The 12,013-nt window shown below is 35.0% G+C and overlaps 1 protein-coding gene across 1 annotated transcript in view; it reads left to right on the top strand.

Moving 5' to 3' along the window:
- Positions 1 to 12,013, top strand: part of DNAH12 (dynein, axonemal, heavy chain 12) — a 71,812-nt gene that overhangs the window by 37,637 nt on the left and 22,162 nt on the right. Inside the window, exons 39-48 of the mRNA XM_010573668.1 lie at positions 212 to 467; positions 2,624 to 2,923; positions 4,120 to 4,298; positions 5,892 to 6,084; positions 6,175 to 6,336; positions 8,312 to 8,506; positions 9,321 to 9,454; positions 9,797 to 9,959; positions 10,413 to 10,493; positions 11,687 to 11,863. Of these exons, the coding sequence (XP_010571970.1) occupies positions 212 to 467; positions 2,624 to 2,923; positions 4,120 to 4,298; positions 5,892 to 6,084; positions 6,175 to 6,336; positions 8,312 to 8,506; positions 9,321 to 9,454; positions 9,797 to 9,959; positions 10,413 to 10,493; positions 11,687 to 11,863 (1,840 nt within the window). The remainder of the gene's footprint in view (positions 1 to 211; positions 468 to 2,623; positions 2,924 to 4,119; positions 4,299 to 5,891; positions 6,085 to 6,174; positions 6,337 to 8,311; positions 8,507 to 9,320; positions 9,455 to 9,796; positions 9,960 to 10,412; positions 10,494 to 11,686; positions 11,864 to 12,013) is intronic.

Here is a 12,013-nt window from a genome sequence, read left to right on the forward strand (position 1 = left end):
CTAGTTGTTCTTGGTTTTTTGTTTGTTTTTTTTTTTTAAATATAAAATATATAGAAAAAATATAGTATGTAATATATGTAATGTAATATTATATTTTTAAGTACATATGGTATGCGTGCACAGAGTGCTCTGTAATATAGATGCATCTAAGCTGTAACTAATGTGTTATATCTGTAACTAACTAAAAGTCACATTGCAATTTATTTTGAAGGTATGATTTAAAGGACACATCTAAAATTACACTTGTTGATGTACAGTTACTTGCTGCTATGGGGCCTCCAGGCGGTGGGAGGAATCCTGTTACTCCTCGATTTTTGCGACACTTCAACATTTGCGCTATTAATTCTTTTAGCGATGAAACAATGGTCCGCATCTTCTCTACCGTAGTAGCTTTCTACCTACGGACTAGTGAATTTTCTGCTGAGCTCTTCACAACTGGAAATCAAATTGTCACTGCCACTTTAGAGGTAAGAGGCAAATACCTTAATGGAAGTTTCCTTTAACTTGTTCAGTAAAGTTCCACTGGCTCTATAATAATTTAATTGGTGAAGTAGAGATTTTAGATATTTTGTTCCTTCTTATTTTTAACATATAGCCTCACCTGCTTTGACAAAAGTGTCTTAGTTTCATTGTTGCAGTAACTGTCTTACTCTAGGAAAATTGTCTTTAAATTTGTGTTAGTATGGGCTCCCTAGTACCTGTCCACATAAAGTCAAGTAGGTGAGACTGGAATCTCTTTGGGGTCAGACAGGCACAGGGAGCTGTCACACACACGCAAAGACAAAATTAAAATATCGATTACAACCCTTCCAAAATTCCTTCTAAGAGAGACTAACAATGAAGAAATCACCCTCTCCACTTTCCTCCTTCCTCTCCTAGTTTTTACGCTAATTATGGGCACATCACAGCAGACTAGGGAAGCCAACACGAACATGCCGCTTTGTAGAATCTGACTCCAGTATGACAAAAGACATCACAGAAATGTTGTGAAACTGAAAGCCATTGGGCCTGGCTGTGTGGAATTTATTAATGTTTTGTGAAGTTCCATGTGACAGATTTTAGCCAGTGTCACATTTGCAATGTACTATACATGTAAAGAAAGGAATGGCAAATCGTGACATTTTTGCAATGAAGCATTAAGTTGCAGACATAATATCAAAGTATAGCTTTGCCGGCTTATTACGTAGCAGAAATCATTAGCAGTGTGAACAAATCTATTGCCTACCATAAGTATTCATCATGGAAATGCATTAGGTAGCTAATATTTGACCGATGAAAAATCCTGACAGAAAATCTGGTCAGCTTCAAAGGCAAAATCAAATGGCTGAAGTTTCACAGGGGATGTGACTTCCTTCTACTGCAGAGCTGAGGCCTTTCTCAGACTTTTCCACTAGTTCTGCTTATACCCAAGGACATATTCAAGATTGAATCCATCTCATTCCAAGGATTTGCAGAGCTGGTGTTTCAGAACTACTCTTAGATAATACATTCAATGTATGAATCACAAGGCTGACTGACTACTGCCACTAGAAGTCTTTTTGTAGGTCCAATTAATCCTTCCAAAACAAACACACAAAAAAATAATTTGCAAGAAATTCACAAATTTTGCTTCTTTAAATAGAAAATAATAGTAGCAGCTACCTGCGATTTGAATGCATTTGACTACATGTTTAAAACATTCAGTTTTGTCAGGATACATCTTAGACCAATTTCAGAGTGTTGTCTTTTAATAGTGATGCAGTTATTTCTCATCAGACTGCATCAAATTTTGTTTATACTGTTAGACTCATATGCATTTACCTGCTAGAGAATCTGTCCCAACGTGAATTTTCATCCTGGTAAGCAATACCTTCTAATTCCTAGGATTAAAGTATAATGCAAGAACTGGGCTTTGGACATGGGACAACAGGTGGAATGTGTACTCAGTACCACGGATATAGTCAAGCCTGTAACACTTGATTTCACTGTACTTTTTTTTTTAGCAGGTTGATGTTTGATAATTGTCTTCACCTGTGAGTGTACAGAGACAGATTAAAAGTTTCCTCTGTCAGCATTTACTTCAGCATGTTATTTATGTTCAATGTAATAAGAAATGACACTGTTTCTGTTATAACAGCATGAGCTAACCACAGCTGATGCATTTCACATTAGAGCAAAATATAGTCAAAAGACACTTTTCTTGATCTGCCTATTCCTTCAGCATTTTTATTGACTCCATTTTTGAGTAATTTGTAGTTATGCAAACAAATAGATTTAAACAACTGAAAATCTAGGAAGTTACCATTACATATCATTCAGTCCTTCACTTGAAGGAAGATATCATATAATTAAAGGAAGTCAAGAGATCTGATTGGTATTCCTGGTCCTACAGCAGATTTCTTTACTCTTGCTACAATTACTTTTTCCATTTGCAATTAGGTTAGTAGTACCTAGTTCCAGAACTGCAGAAGGTGCATCTGATACATTCGGAGGACTTTGAGATCTTTAGACATTATTAGGATTGTTAAGTGTGAAATGTTTTTCTTGGAGAAATACAATTTTAGAAAACATTTAAGATTTATTGTAATAATACAGTCGGTGTTACTGTTTTGTTGATTTTGTTCTTTGTTGTTATTATCTTAAGGTGTACAAGAAAGCCATCAAAAATCTTTTGCCCACACCAGCCAAATCTCATTATACATTCAACCTGCGTGACTTTTCACGTGTTATCCATGGCTGCTTGCTCATTAAGAGAAAATCAATTGAAAGCAAACATGTAATGCTTCGGCTGTTTGTACATGAGGTATTTCGGGTCTTCTATGACCGTCTAGTGGAAGACAATGATAGAGCCTGGCTGTTCAATTTAATGAAAGATATTGTGAAAGAACATTTCAAAGAAGCATTTGATTCAGTTTTTGCACACCTGAAGCAAGGAAACACACCTGTGAGTATTATGTTTAACCTGTCACAAAACAATTGCTTTCCTTATAAATTCAGGACTAGTAAGTCTCTCAATCAGAGGTGAAATTTTGGATCAAAGGTGCTTGAAAATTTGAGTTGAACTTGGCAAAATGGCTTCTTTGGAAAAAAAAAAAGAGTAAAAATGGTTGGAAGGGTTTAAGTGTTGTACATAAGCGTTCTTTTCAAAAGTATTTCATTTAAAGTGTGGATAAACTTATTATTTTTCCATAAAAGAATTTTGTGTATTTGATAGTGAAACAAAAACTTATTTCTTATTCAATTAAAAAGATAGTGCAACATTTTTTCAGATTTACCCCAAAACCCCTGGGTGTTTATATCTTACGAAATTCAATTTATCAAGCGTAGTGTTTTATTAAGCTCCTAGATGCCTGCACATAGAAATAAAGCATCCAATTAATCAGTAGGTCAGCAGAGCAACTTTTCAAAAAAATTCTGTCACGTCTTTTCTTGGAGCTGTAACACCACATACTGAATCTTTGGGCAATGGGAGATAAGGTAACAGAAACAACTGGAGTAATTTATAAATCACTACCACAAAAGTAGCTGTGATCTGCACATACTATTGTGCCTGCAAGGAGAAATACAAGTATAAATACTCTTCAGTGGACTTCCAGAGACCTGCTTTACAGGATAAAGAAATATTCTCTTTTAAAATTTAGCCTGTGACTGAGTTACTGTGTGGTAAACAGCATTCTGTAATTGTTATGAAATTTTAGTTTTTAAAATGTTGTATGATCATGTTAGACTGTATGCCCTGTCTTCCTTTTTCTGTTTTTCTTTTTTTTCTTCCACTGTCACTTCACTGATGTATAGAAAAAATAACTTTGTGGTCTTAGTTATCCATTTCATAATATATTGAAAATTGCTAAACATACATCTGTATAAATTTGGTGTAATCTGAAGGTCATGATTGTGAGACCGTTAATGGCTATTTGAGCCAATTATGTTCCAAGAACAAATTAAGAGTAAGTATATTGTTTAATATGGGAAATAGAGAATTTTGAGGTGGGTATTATCTGTGAGTCAAAACATTTCAGAGTGCTTGTTTTGTGTCTTGAATATTTGTCTAAATTCTCCTTTGTTGTCTAAAATTCCAGTGAGGGATATGTTCATTAAATATTAAACTTGATTTCATAATTTGTTGAATATTTACCATAGGTAACGGAAGAAAACATGAGAAGTTTGTTTTTTGGTGACTACATGAATCCAGAACTTGAGGGAGATGAAAGACTTTATGTTGAAATTCCAAGCATTCAGCTGTTCAGTGATGTTGTGGAGCAGTGTTTGGATGAATATAATCAGACCCACAAAACAAGAATGAACCTTGTAGTTTTCAGGTGCATTGATCTGTATTATTAAGAGCTTTAAGCAGTAGTTGATAATTCAGTATATCCAATTTTGTGGGCTGTGGTTTTTGTATGTCTCCTCCCCTTTATGCATCCACAAAAGTGTGTGTGGTGTTACCCTGTTCTGGATGGAAGTGAACTGATTTTTCTCTTATGCACCTGCTTTTTCTATCCAAAAGTAAATAATGAGAAGTTTTTCTCCTAAGGGGCTTTGAATACATCCCTTGGTTGTTAAAGAAACATTGTGCACCAAATCAGGTGGGTGCTCTACTTCTGCTAGGCCTCTGTTAGGGGTGAAGATGGATATCAGTTTTGTCTGCAGCCACTGGACTTCCATTTCACCATGGACAAGGATTCTATGGTTGTGAGGTACAGGGTGAGATATAGCACAGTCATCACTGCCTGTCTGCTCCGTTGTGATGCAGCACAGCCGTGCCCCACTTCGGGGTGTGTACCTAGCCTGGTGCTGTAGCTAATCCTATGAAAGTTTAGACTGTGCGGGCTGCTATTGTTACCTTAACTTGTGATCAGGCAGAGCTACAACTGAGACAGATTGGGAGGTCAGAACTCCCTCCTCCCCTTTATTGCTAGAGATTACTGCCTCTTCATACTTGCCAGTGTAACTTGACATGTAGATGCTTTGTGAAGGTAATTAGGGGTAGTTTAAGCACTTCTAACAGCAGTTTATTTCAGTCTAGGTCATTTTGACAAGCTGGATTTTTTACTACCTTTATATACAGCTATGCTGGGAGTTTGAAGAGCTGGTGACCTCTGATCAGAGGGCACTTCCTGAGTGTAGAAGCAATATCCCAGTTACCTCACTGAACAGCAGCTGGGAGAGCATGTCTGACTGTAGGCTTAGAGTCCAATCTCATGGATAACATCTGGATGTGACTCTCTTATTTTTCTAACCAATCAAAATAAACAAGAATTTATCTTTGAAATGCCTTAACCTTTTTTTGAGACCACTTTTAACTACTACTCAGCTTACTTTAACTACCCCGTGCCTTGTGCTTAAACAGGCCATTTCCTGTAGACCTTGCTGCATATTCCAAGATAAATTGTACTTTTGTTTTCACAGTAGATAGAACTCTCAGTAATGTGCAGATACTGCTTTCTGAAGATATTGTTCCAATATCTATTTCACATGTAAGTTATAAAATACTGCCAGAGGCAGAGGGTGTTGATATAACCCATTTTTCCCCAGTTATTCCTTTAAAAGTATTTAAACTGTTATACTTCAAGAAAGCTAAACCATAACAGTATTATCAGTTTTAAAAGTAGAGAATTTCTGTTGGTTTTCTTTGACACCTTTATCCATATGGTGCTCCTGTTCTCACCACTGCCTATTCCTTTCAGAAATTTGTAGTAATTTGTAATTTAGCTAAATACTGATGTTTGTATAATAGAAGAGTTGTAAGTTTTATTTTATTTTGTGGTGCAAACCCACTCCCTTTCTTCCTCTTCCCCACCACCCCACCCTGCCTTCAGAAATTTGTTTTGGAGATGCTACTTCTATACGTTCACAGATTTATATGTATATGTATTTCTGCCATTCTGGTAATCAGCACATTTCAAATACAGGTATGTGTTGGAACATTTGTCTCGTATAAGTCGTATTCTGAAGCAGCCAGGGGGTAATGCCTTGTTAGTTGGAATGGGAGGAAGTGGACGCCAGTCTTTGACTCGTCTAGCAGCATTCATGGCAAAAATGTGTGTTTTTCAACCAGAGATTTCTAAGACCTATGGTACAAATGAGTGGAGAGAAGATCTGAAAGTGAGTATTAATAACCTGTCTGCATTTTGACTTAATTCTGAGGAAGGATGTTTTGGAATATACAATATTTCAACTGTCTTGCATTTTTAGAGTCTTCTGAAGAATGCTGGTGTAAAAGGCTTGAAAACTGTATTTATAATCACAGATTCACAAATTAAAGAAGAAAGCTTTTTAGAAGATGTTGACAGTGTCCTCAACACTGGGGAAGTACCCAATCTTTTTGCAGCAGATGAAAAACAAGAAATTATAGAGGTATCTTTAGAAATTCTCTTTAATGTCACCTCCCTTTTAAGGTATATTGTCAGTTCAGTGTGAAGTGTGGCCTTTGGATATATGCACTTAATTCTGTGACTTTTTTTGAGACCTTAGATAAATCAGCCAGTTATTATTAAACTTATGGGGTAGCTTATAGCTACTACTAGCTTTAGTTCTGACCTGGCATTCTGTTCGCAAACACATTAAGTTGTGCACGTAGGGAGCCTTGATTGTTCACAAACACCCTGTGGCCATAATTATTTTTTGCAGTTTATTGTGCACAAAAAGAATGTACCTCATAATGTTTTCATTGATCAATTAAGGGCAAAGACTTCTTTTTTAAAAAAACACAGCCTGCATTTGTCAATAGACCCTTGCTGTCTAGGACACTACTGTTTAGACAGAATTTCAGTCTTGACATTTCTACTCAGAGAAGTTGGGGAAGGGTGCTCCATGAATTCAGGCTCAGAAGTAAAGATGCAATGTACTCAGTCAATTTTTAAAAAATTTCTAACTAAAATCAGGCTTAGATTTTCAAAATAGCAGTCACCAGTTGGGAGGGAGGGGCATCAGTCTTTGTATACATCAAGCTGGAAACAATGTTAGGTAACAATATTTGGAACTGTATGCTGTGCTGTCTTCATATCTCTGTAGTATGTTTACTAATAAATTTCTTAGGTATGCTTCTATTGACATTCAAAGTGGTTCTTAGTCCATACACAAATGTTTTTTATTGAAATAGCTATGTCACTTGATAAATGTTACTGTATTGTTTGTTCTTGTGCTTAAGTTATGGAGCATGTTGATACCTGCATTCCATGTATTTTGCAAAGAAGTTAGATTATAATTCTAATCATCTTTCTCTATTACTGTTTCATTCTTGCCAGGTATATAATAACAATATTAAGATAATGTGGCTCTCTTGCAATTTTATAGTTTGTACAAACATATTCAATTGGTGTATGCTAGAACTTGGTAGCTATCCATAATATGCCAACTGAACCAAAGTTGGTTTTTATTCATTTAAATCTGCTCCATCAAAATATTTCCACTTTTACTCTATTGCTACTAAACTAATTTTTTTTCATTTATTTTAATTGTGGGATTATGTAAAGTATACATGCTTTTGTGGAAGAATAATTTGAGTTTTAGGGTTTGTAGTCAGTGTTTTGTGGATTGTTAATTAGTTGAGGATAATAATACTTTTATGAAGTAGTCTTTCATTTCAAATCTAGAGGTTTCTTGTTTTGAGAGATTATTGGTTTTGGTAAATGAACAAATGGAATATGTTTTGATGTTTGAAACTTAAATATTCCTCTCCAATTAGGTAAATACAGCATGTTTTAGTATAATATTAAAGCTAAAAAAGTTCTTAGTAAGTAAATGCCTTGAAATATCGTTTAGGGGACTTACGTGGCACTTAAAGCGTAGGTGATGAGAAAAACATTTGCTTTATTTTGTAGTGGCTTTTGTGTAATGAAAATAGTAATTTGCCTCATCTGTTTCGATATCTTCTAAATCTTTGAGTGACTGAAGATTGATTGTAGTTAAACCTGATAGTTGTATTTATCATTAGAAGGGTTTGGCTCTTTATTTCTTGAGGCATCTGATTATGAATTTTGATTCTTCAGAATGTCTTAATCCTCTGTCTGATCTTAATGTGTCTTATCCATCTGGAACTCATCTTGGGATGGATTTTTAGTTTTTGTTCTGGTGTATTCTCAGTTGCTCAGATGATCGTTTCTAGAATGAGTTGTCAGGGTCACAGATAAATACTGTAATCCTATTCTCAAATAGTATTTACTATTTTATTTACTACTTTATTTACTACAGTTTTTCTAGTTTATTCTGTTTCATTTATCAATAAAAAATTTGCTTCATGGTGATGCTCATTAACAGGATTGCTATAGGACTTTAGAAGTGCTTAATGAGAAATTATATAACAGTTTTTACACTATGTGTTATTCCTAAGGGTGTTCGTGCAATAGTTCAGGCTGGCAATAAACATGAAGAACTCAGTCCCTTGGCCTTGTTTGCATTTTTTGTGAACCGTTGCAAAGAAAATCTCCATATTGTGGTAGCATTCAGCCCAATTGGAGATGCTTTCCGCAATCGTCTGAGGCAGTTTCCCTCACTCATCAACTGCTGTACTATTGATTGGTTCCAGGTATGTGAAAGTATTTATACTGTTTTCTCAACAAACTACTTCAGTTTTCTAAGAATCTGTATTTTTATGTCCCATTAGATTTTTTTCTTGACTTCTGTGTAGAAGTACTCCATGTTTTTCAAAATTTTAAAATAGCATAGGCATTTTTTGTAATATTTTGGGAGCTCTTTGATATGCAATCTAAGCATTTTTACAACTAAGGAAACTTAAATTTTGTTGCTACAAATTTTACATTTCTGAATAGTGTCAGTTTGGTGATGGTAATTTGTCATTTTATTGCATAGTATGTGTATTTTAAAGGACGAGAGAAACCATTTCAACGTGATTGTAAAATGATCATAATTTCTGCTCCCTGTTAAGAGGTCATGCATCATGGGAATGACTAGCAAATGCAAGTCCTGTTGTTTAAAAGTAGATCTTTTATAGCAGAATAAAACTTGGAAAATTACTGTAGTTAACAATCCTCGATGTAATGGGTGTTACTCTCAGTGAAGTGCAGTTAGCTCTATAGCTTGGCCTGGTGCTGACATTAATTAATTTTTCTGCCAAAGGATGACATAGACACAGAAATCTTTGGGTAGAATGGCAATATGTGGCTTTTAACTAGAAGGTCAGCCTGGAGTTGCCAGAAAAGATTGCATGGGTAGTGACACTGCTGCCTGATCTAACCCTCATATCAGTTAATTTTTCTTGAGACATAATTGGGACTACTGTGTCTCATTCTGGTGGTTTGAATAGTAAAAATTGTTTTTAAATTATAAAGACTGCTAAGAGCTGAATTTTAGAAATGCTTCTCTCTTCACTTCTCCCTCAGCCATGGCCTGAAGATGCCCTTGAACGTGTGGCTAATAAGTTCTTAGAAACACTTCAGCTCACAGACAGTGAGCGTCAGGAAGTTGTGCCAATCTGTAAATACTTTCATACTTCAGTTTTGTCACTCTCTGTAAGGTCAGTCTGTTTCTGTTGAAAACAACTCATTAATTTATAGAAATATTAAGAGGGAAAAGATTACGCTGTTGAAAGTAGTAAATTGAGCAACACAGAACTCAAAAGTTGAATTTTTAGAAGCAAGAAAAAACAATATAGTAGGTGATTGAGTTTCATTGCTACTAGTTTCTGGTTTAAAAGTTAATGTATACTATCTGTGTGCATAAAAATATATAAAATTGTCAAAATTGTTTACTCCTATTATTTGTCAAACAGTTACATAACTTTGCTAACAATAGTTAAACTAGAAAAAGAAAACAAAACTTAAAGGTACTCTTTTTTTTTTTTTTTTTTTTTTAATAGGTTCTTGCAAAGTCTGGGGCGCCATAATTATGTTACTCCTGCTTCTTATCTTGAGCTTATTGCTGCGTTTCGGAAACTTCTTACTCAGAAACGAGACGCTGTAATGAAAGCCAAGAAGAAATACGTGAATGGACTAGATAAACTAGCTTTTGCTGAATCACAAGTGAGTTAGGACAAAAATGGAACTGAAAATACAAAATGTTTGGCAAAAGCTGGTCTTTTCCTGGAGAAATCAGTCAAAAGCATTACTTCAGATTTTGTTTAGCTTTAGCTTCAACAGTAAAACTGTAAGAAATTTATTTTACCTTTTCTTTCCTACAGTCATAGCAGTTGTGCTAGAGGCCACAGACCTATAAGCATGTATTGCTTAGCAGTATGTGAACAGAACTTCCCTTTGCTAAATGGTTAACAGGTGACTGTAGGTGAATGTAGTTCTTAAAATTAGAGATTGCACATATGAGATAAAAAATAAGTCTCTGAGGTGTTTTGATTTGAAACAATGTTATTTCCTTCTATCAGTAAATTAGTCATTAGGTAAAATCTAGGTCTTGTAGAATTTGTTGGAAATTGTACTTGGCACTTCTGAATCCTACTTGATTCTTCTGCATATGTATAGGTTGGTGAGATGAAACAAGAACTAGTTCAGCTGCAGCCCAAACTGGAAGAAGCTAAATTTGATAATGCAAACATGATGAAGGTAGAGTTATACAAATACAATTTTGTGGTTTTTAATGTAAGCATGTGTATGCTTGGGATCCATAATTTCACCTTTGTAATAATTAGCTTTGAATGAGGAATCTTAATCATACAATGTACTTCAACTTCAGTATCTCAGCTGATTGTAGTCAGGTTCTAAAGACTATGCCTGTATAAGGTTGCTGATATGTGACTTTCAGAAAATAAGAGTTGAATTCGGGTTTTTGAGCTCACTTCTTGTTTACTGGGGTTTGCAGTATTGTGAAACTTGTCACTATTTATGCTTATATCCTTAGAACTGGAAGAAAATTGTGTTTTTTATGTAAGGTACAGGCTCTGGATGTACAGTCCTTGCCTAAGCTCCAGGCTGAAGGATGTTAGAGGAACTTTCATGCTAATAGTGGTTAGGCTGGATTTCCCAAAATCACTCACAAACATTGCAAAACCCACACATAGTTCTTCAGCATGCAAAATAAACAAGAACAGTTTTGCACAGTCTGTCTTTGCATACACAGGGATTACACACTTGATTTCTAAAAGAATTCACTTCATAGAAATTTAGTGGGATGTAGGAACCAATCTCTTGCGTGTTTTTGAAAATTCTGGCTTGCGAAAATACACTTATCTAATATGTTACTGTCACATCACAAAAAAACAAGATTTGATTGACGTTTTTATGCACTTCTGCTTTGTAAGTGTTTTTAGATACAGTAATCTCTCTTCTACCTACTGTTACAAACATACAAGAAAACTAGATGTGACTTATGTGGAACTGAAAAGGGAGTACTTGTATGAAGTCTTGACTCATCACTGAAAAGAAAATAACTTTGAGTAGTCAATGTTATAGACTGTGAAGCTATGAAAACTCACTGTAAAAGCTAGTCATTTTTTAATTGTAGCCTGATCCACAAACATTGAGTTTGTCTCCTGAACTTCAAACATACTTTAAATAGCTTTTATTGACAGTAATCTGATTACATGCAGTTCACCTACTGTTAAAGCTCCATGATGATTTTGCATTATGCTAAGAAACAAATTATTCCCTTAATATAATTTGAAAATATATGAAAATATTAAAATAGTTCAATCTTTTCTTTATATTTTAGACTATTCCATAAGTGCTATACTGGGTAATTTCAGTTTATTTGATCATTCCCTGCTCAGTAGGAAGCTCACCCATGTGTTTTTCTTTAGACTATAGAAATAGAATCTGCAGAAGTAGAACAAAAAAGAAAAACTGTAAAAGTAGATGAAGAAATTGCTACAGAAAAAGCTGAAGAAGCTCAGACATTGAAAAATGAATGTGAGAGTGACCTGGCAGAAGCAATCCCAGCCCTGGAGGCCGCACTTGATGCTCTTGACACTTTGAAGGCAAGCTGATCTAAACTTCAGCATTTGAAAGAGTTATTTAACATGATTAAACCCTTCCATTTATTTGGGAAAGAATGCACTAAGATGAAAAGAATTTGAAAAGTGTTAAATTTCCTTAGTTTTGACGAAGGACAGGACCTGTACAGTCAT

This window comes from Haliaeetus leucocephalus, unplaced genomic scaffold, assembly GCF_000737465.1.
Source record: "Haliaeetus leucocephalus isolate CR32 unplaced genomic scaffold, Haliaeetus_leucocephalus-4.0 Scaffold2, whole genome shotgun sequence".
In the NCBI taxonomy this organism is placed as follows: Eukaryota; Metazoa; Chordata; class Aves; order Accipitriformes; family Accipitridae; genus Haliaeetus; species Haliaeetus leucocephalus.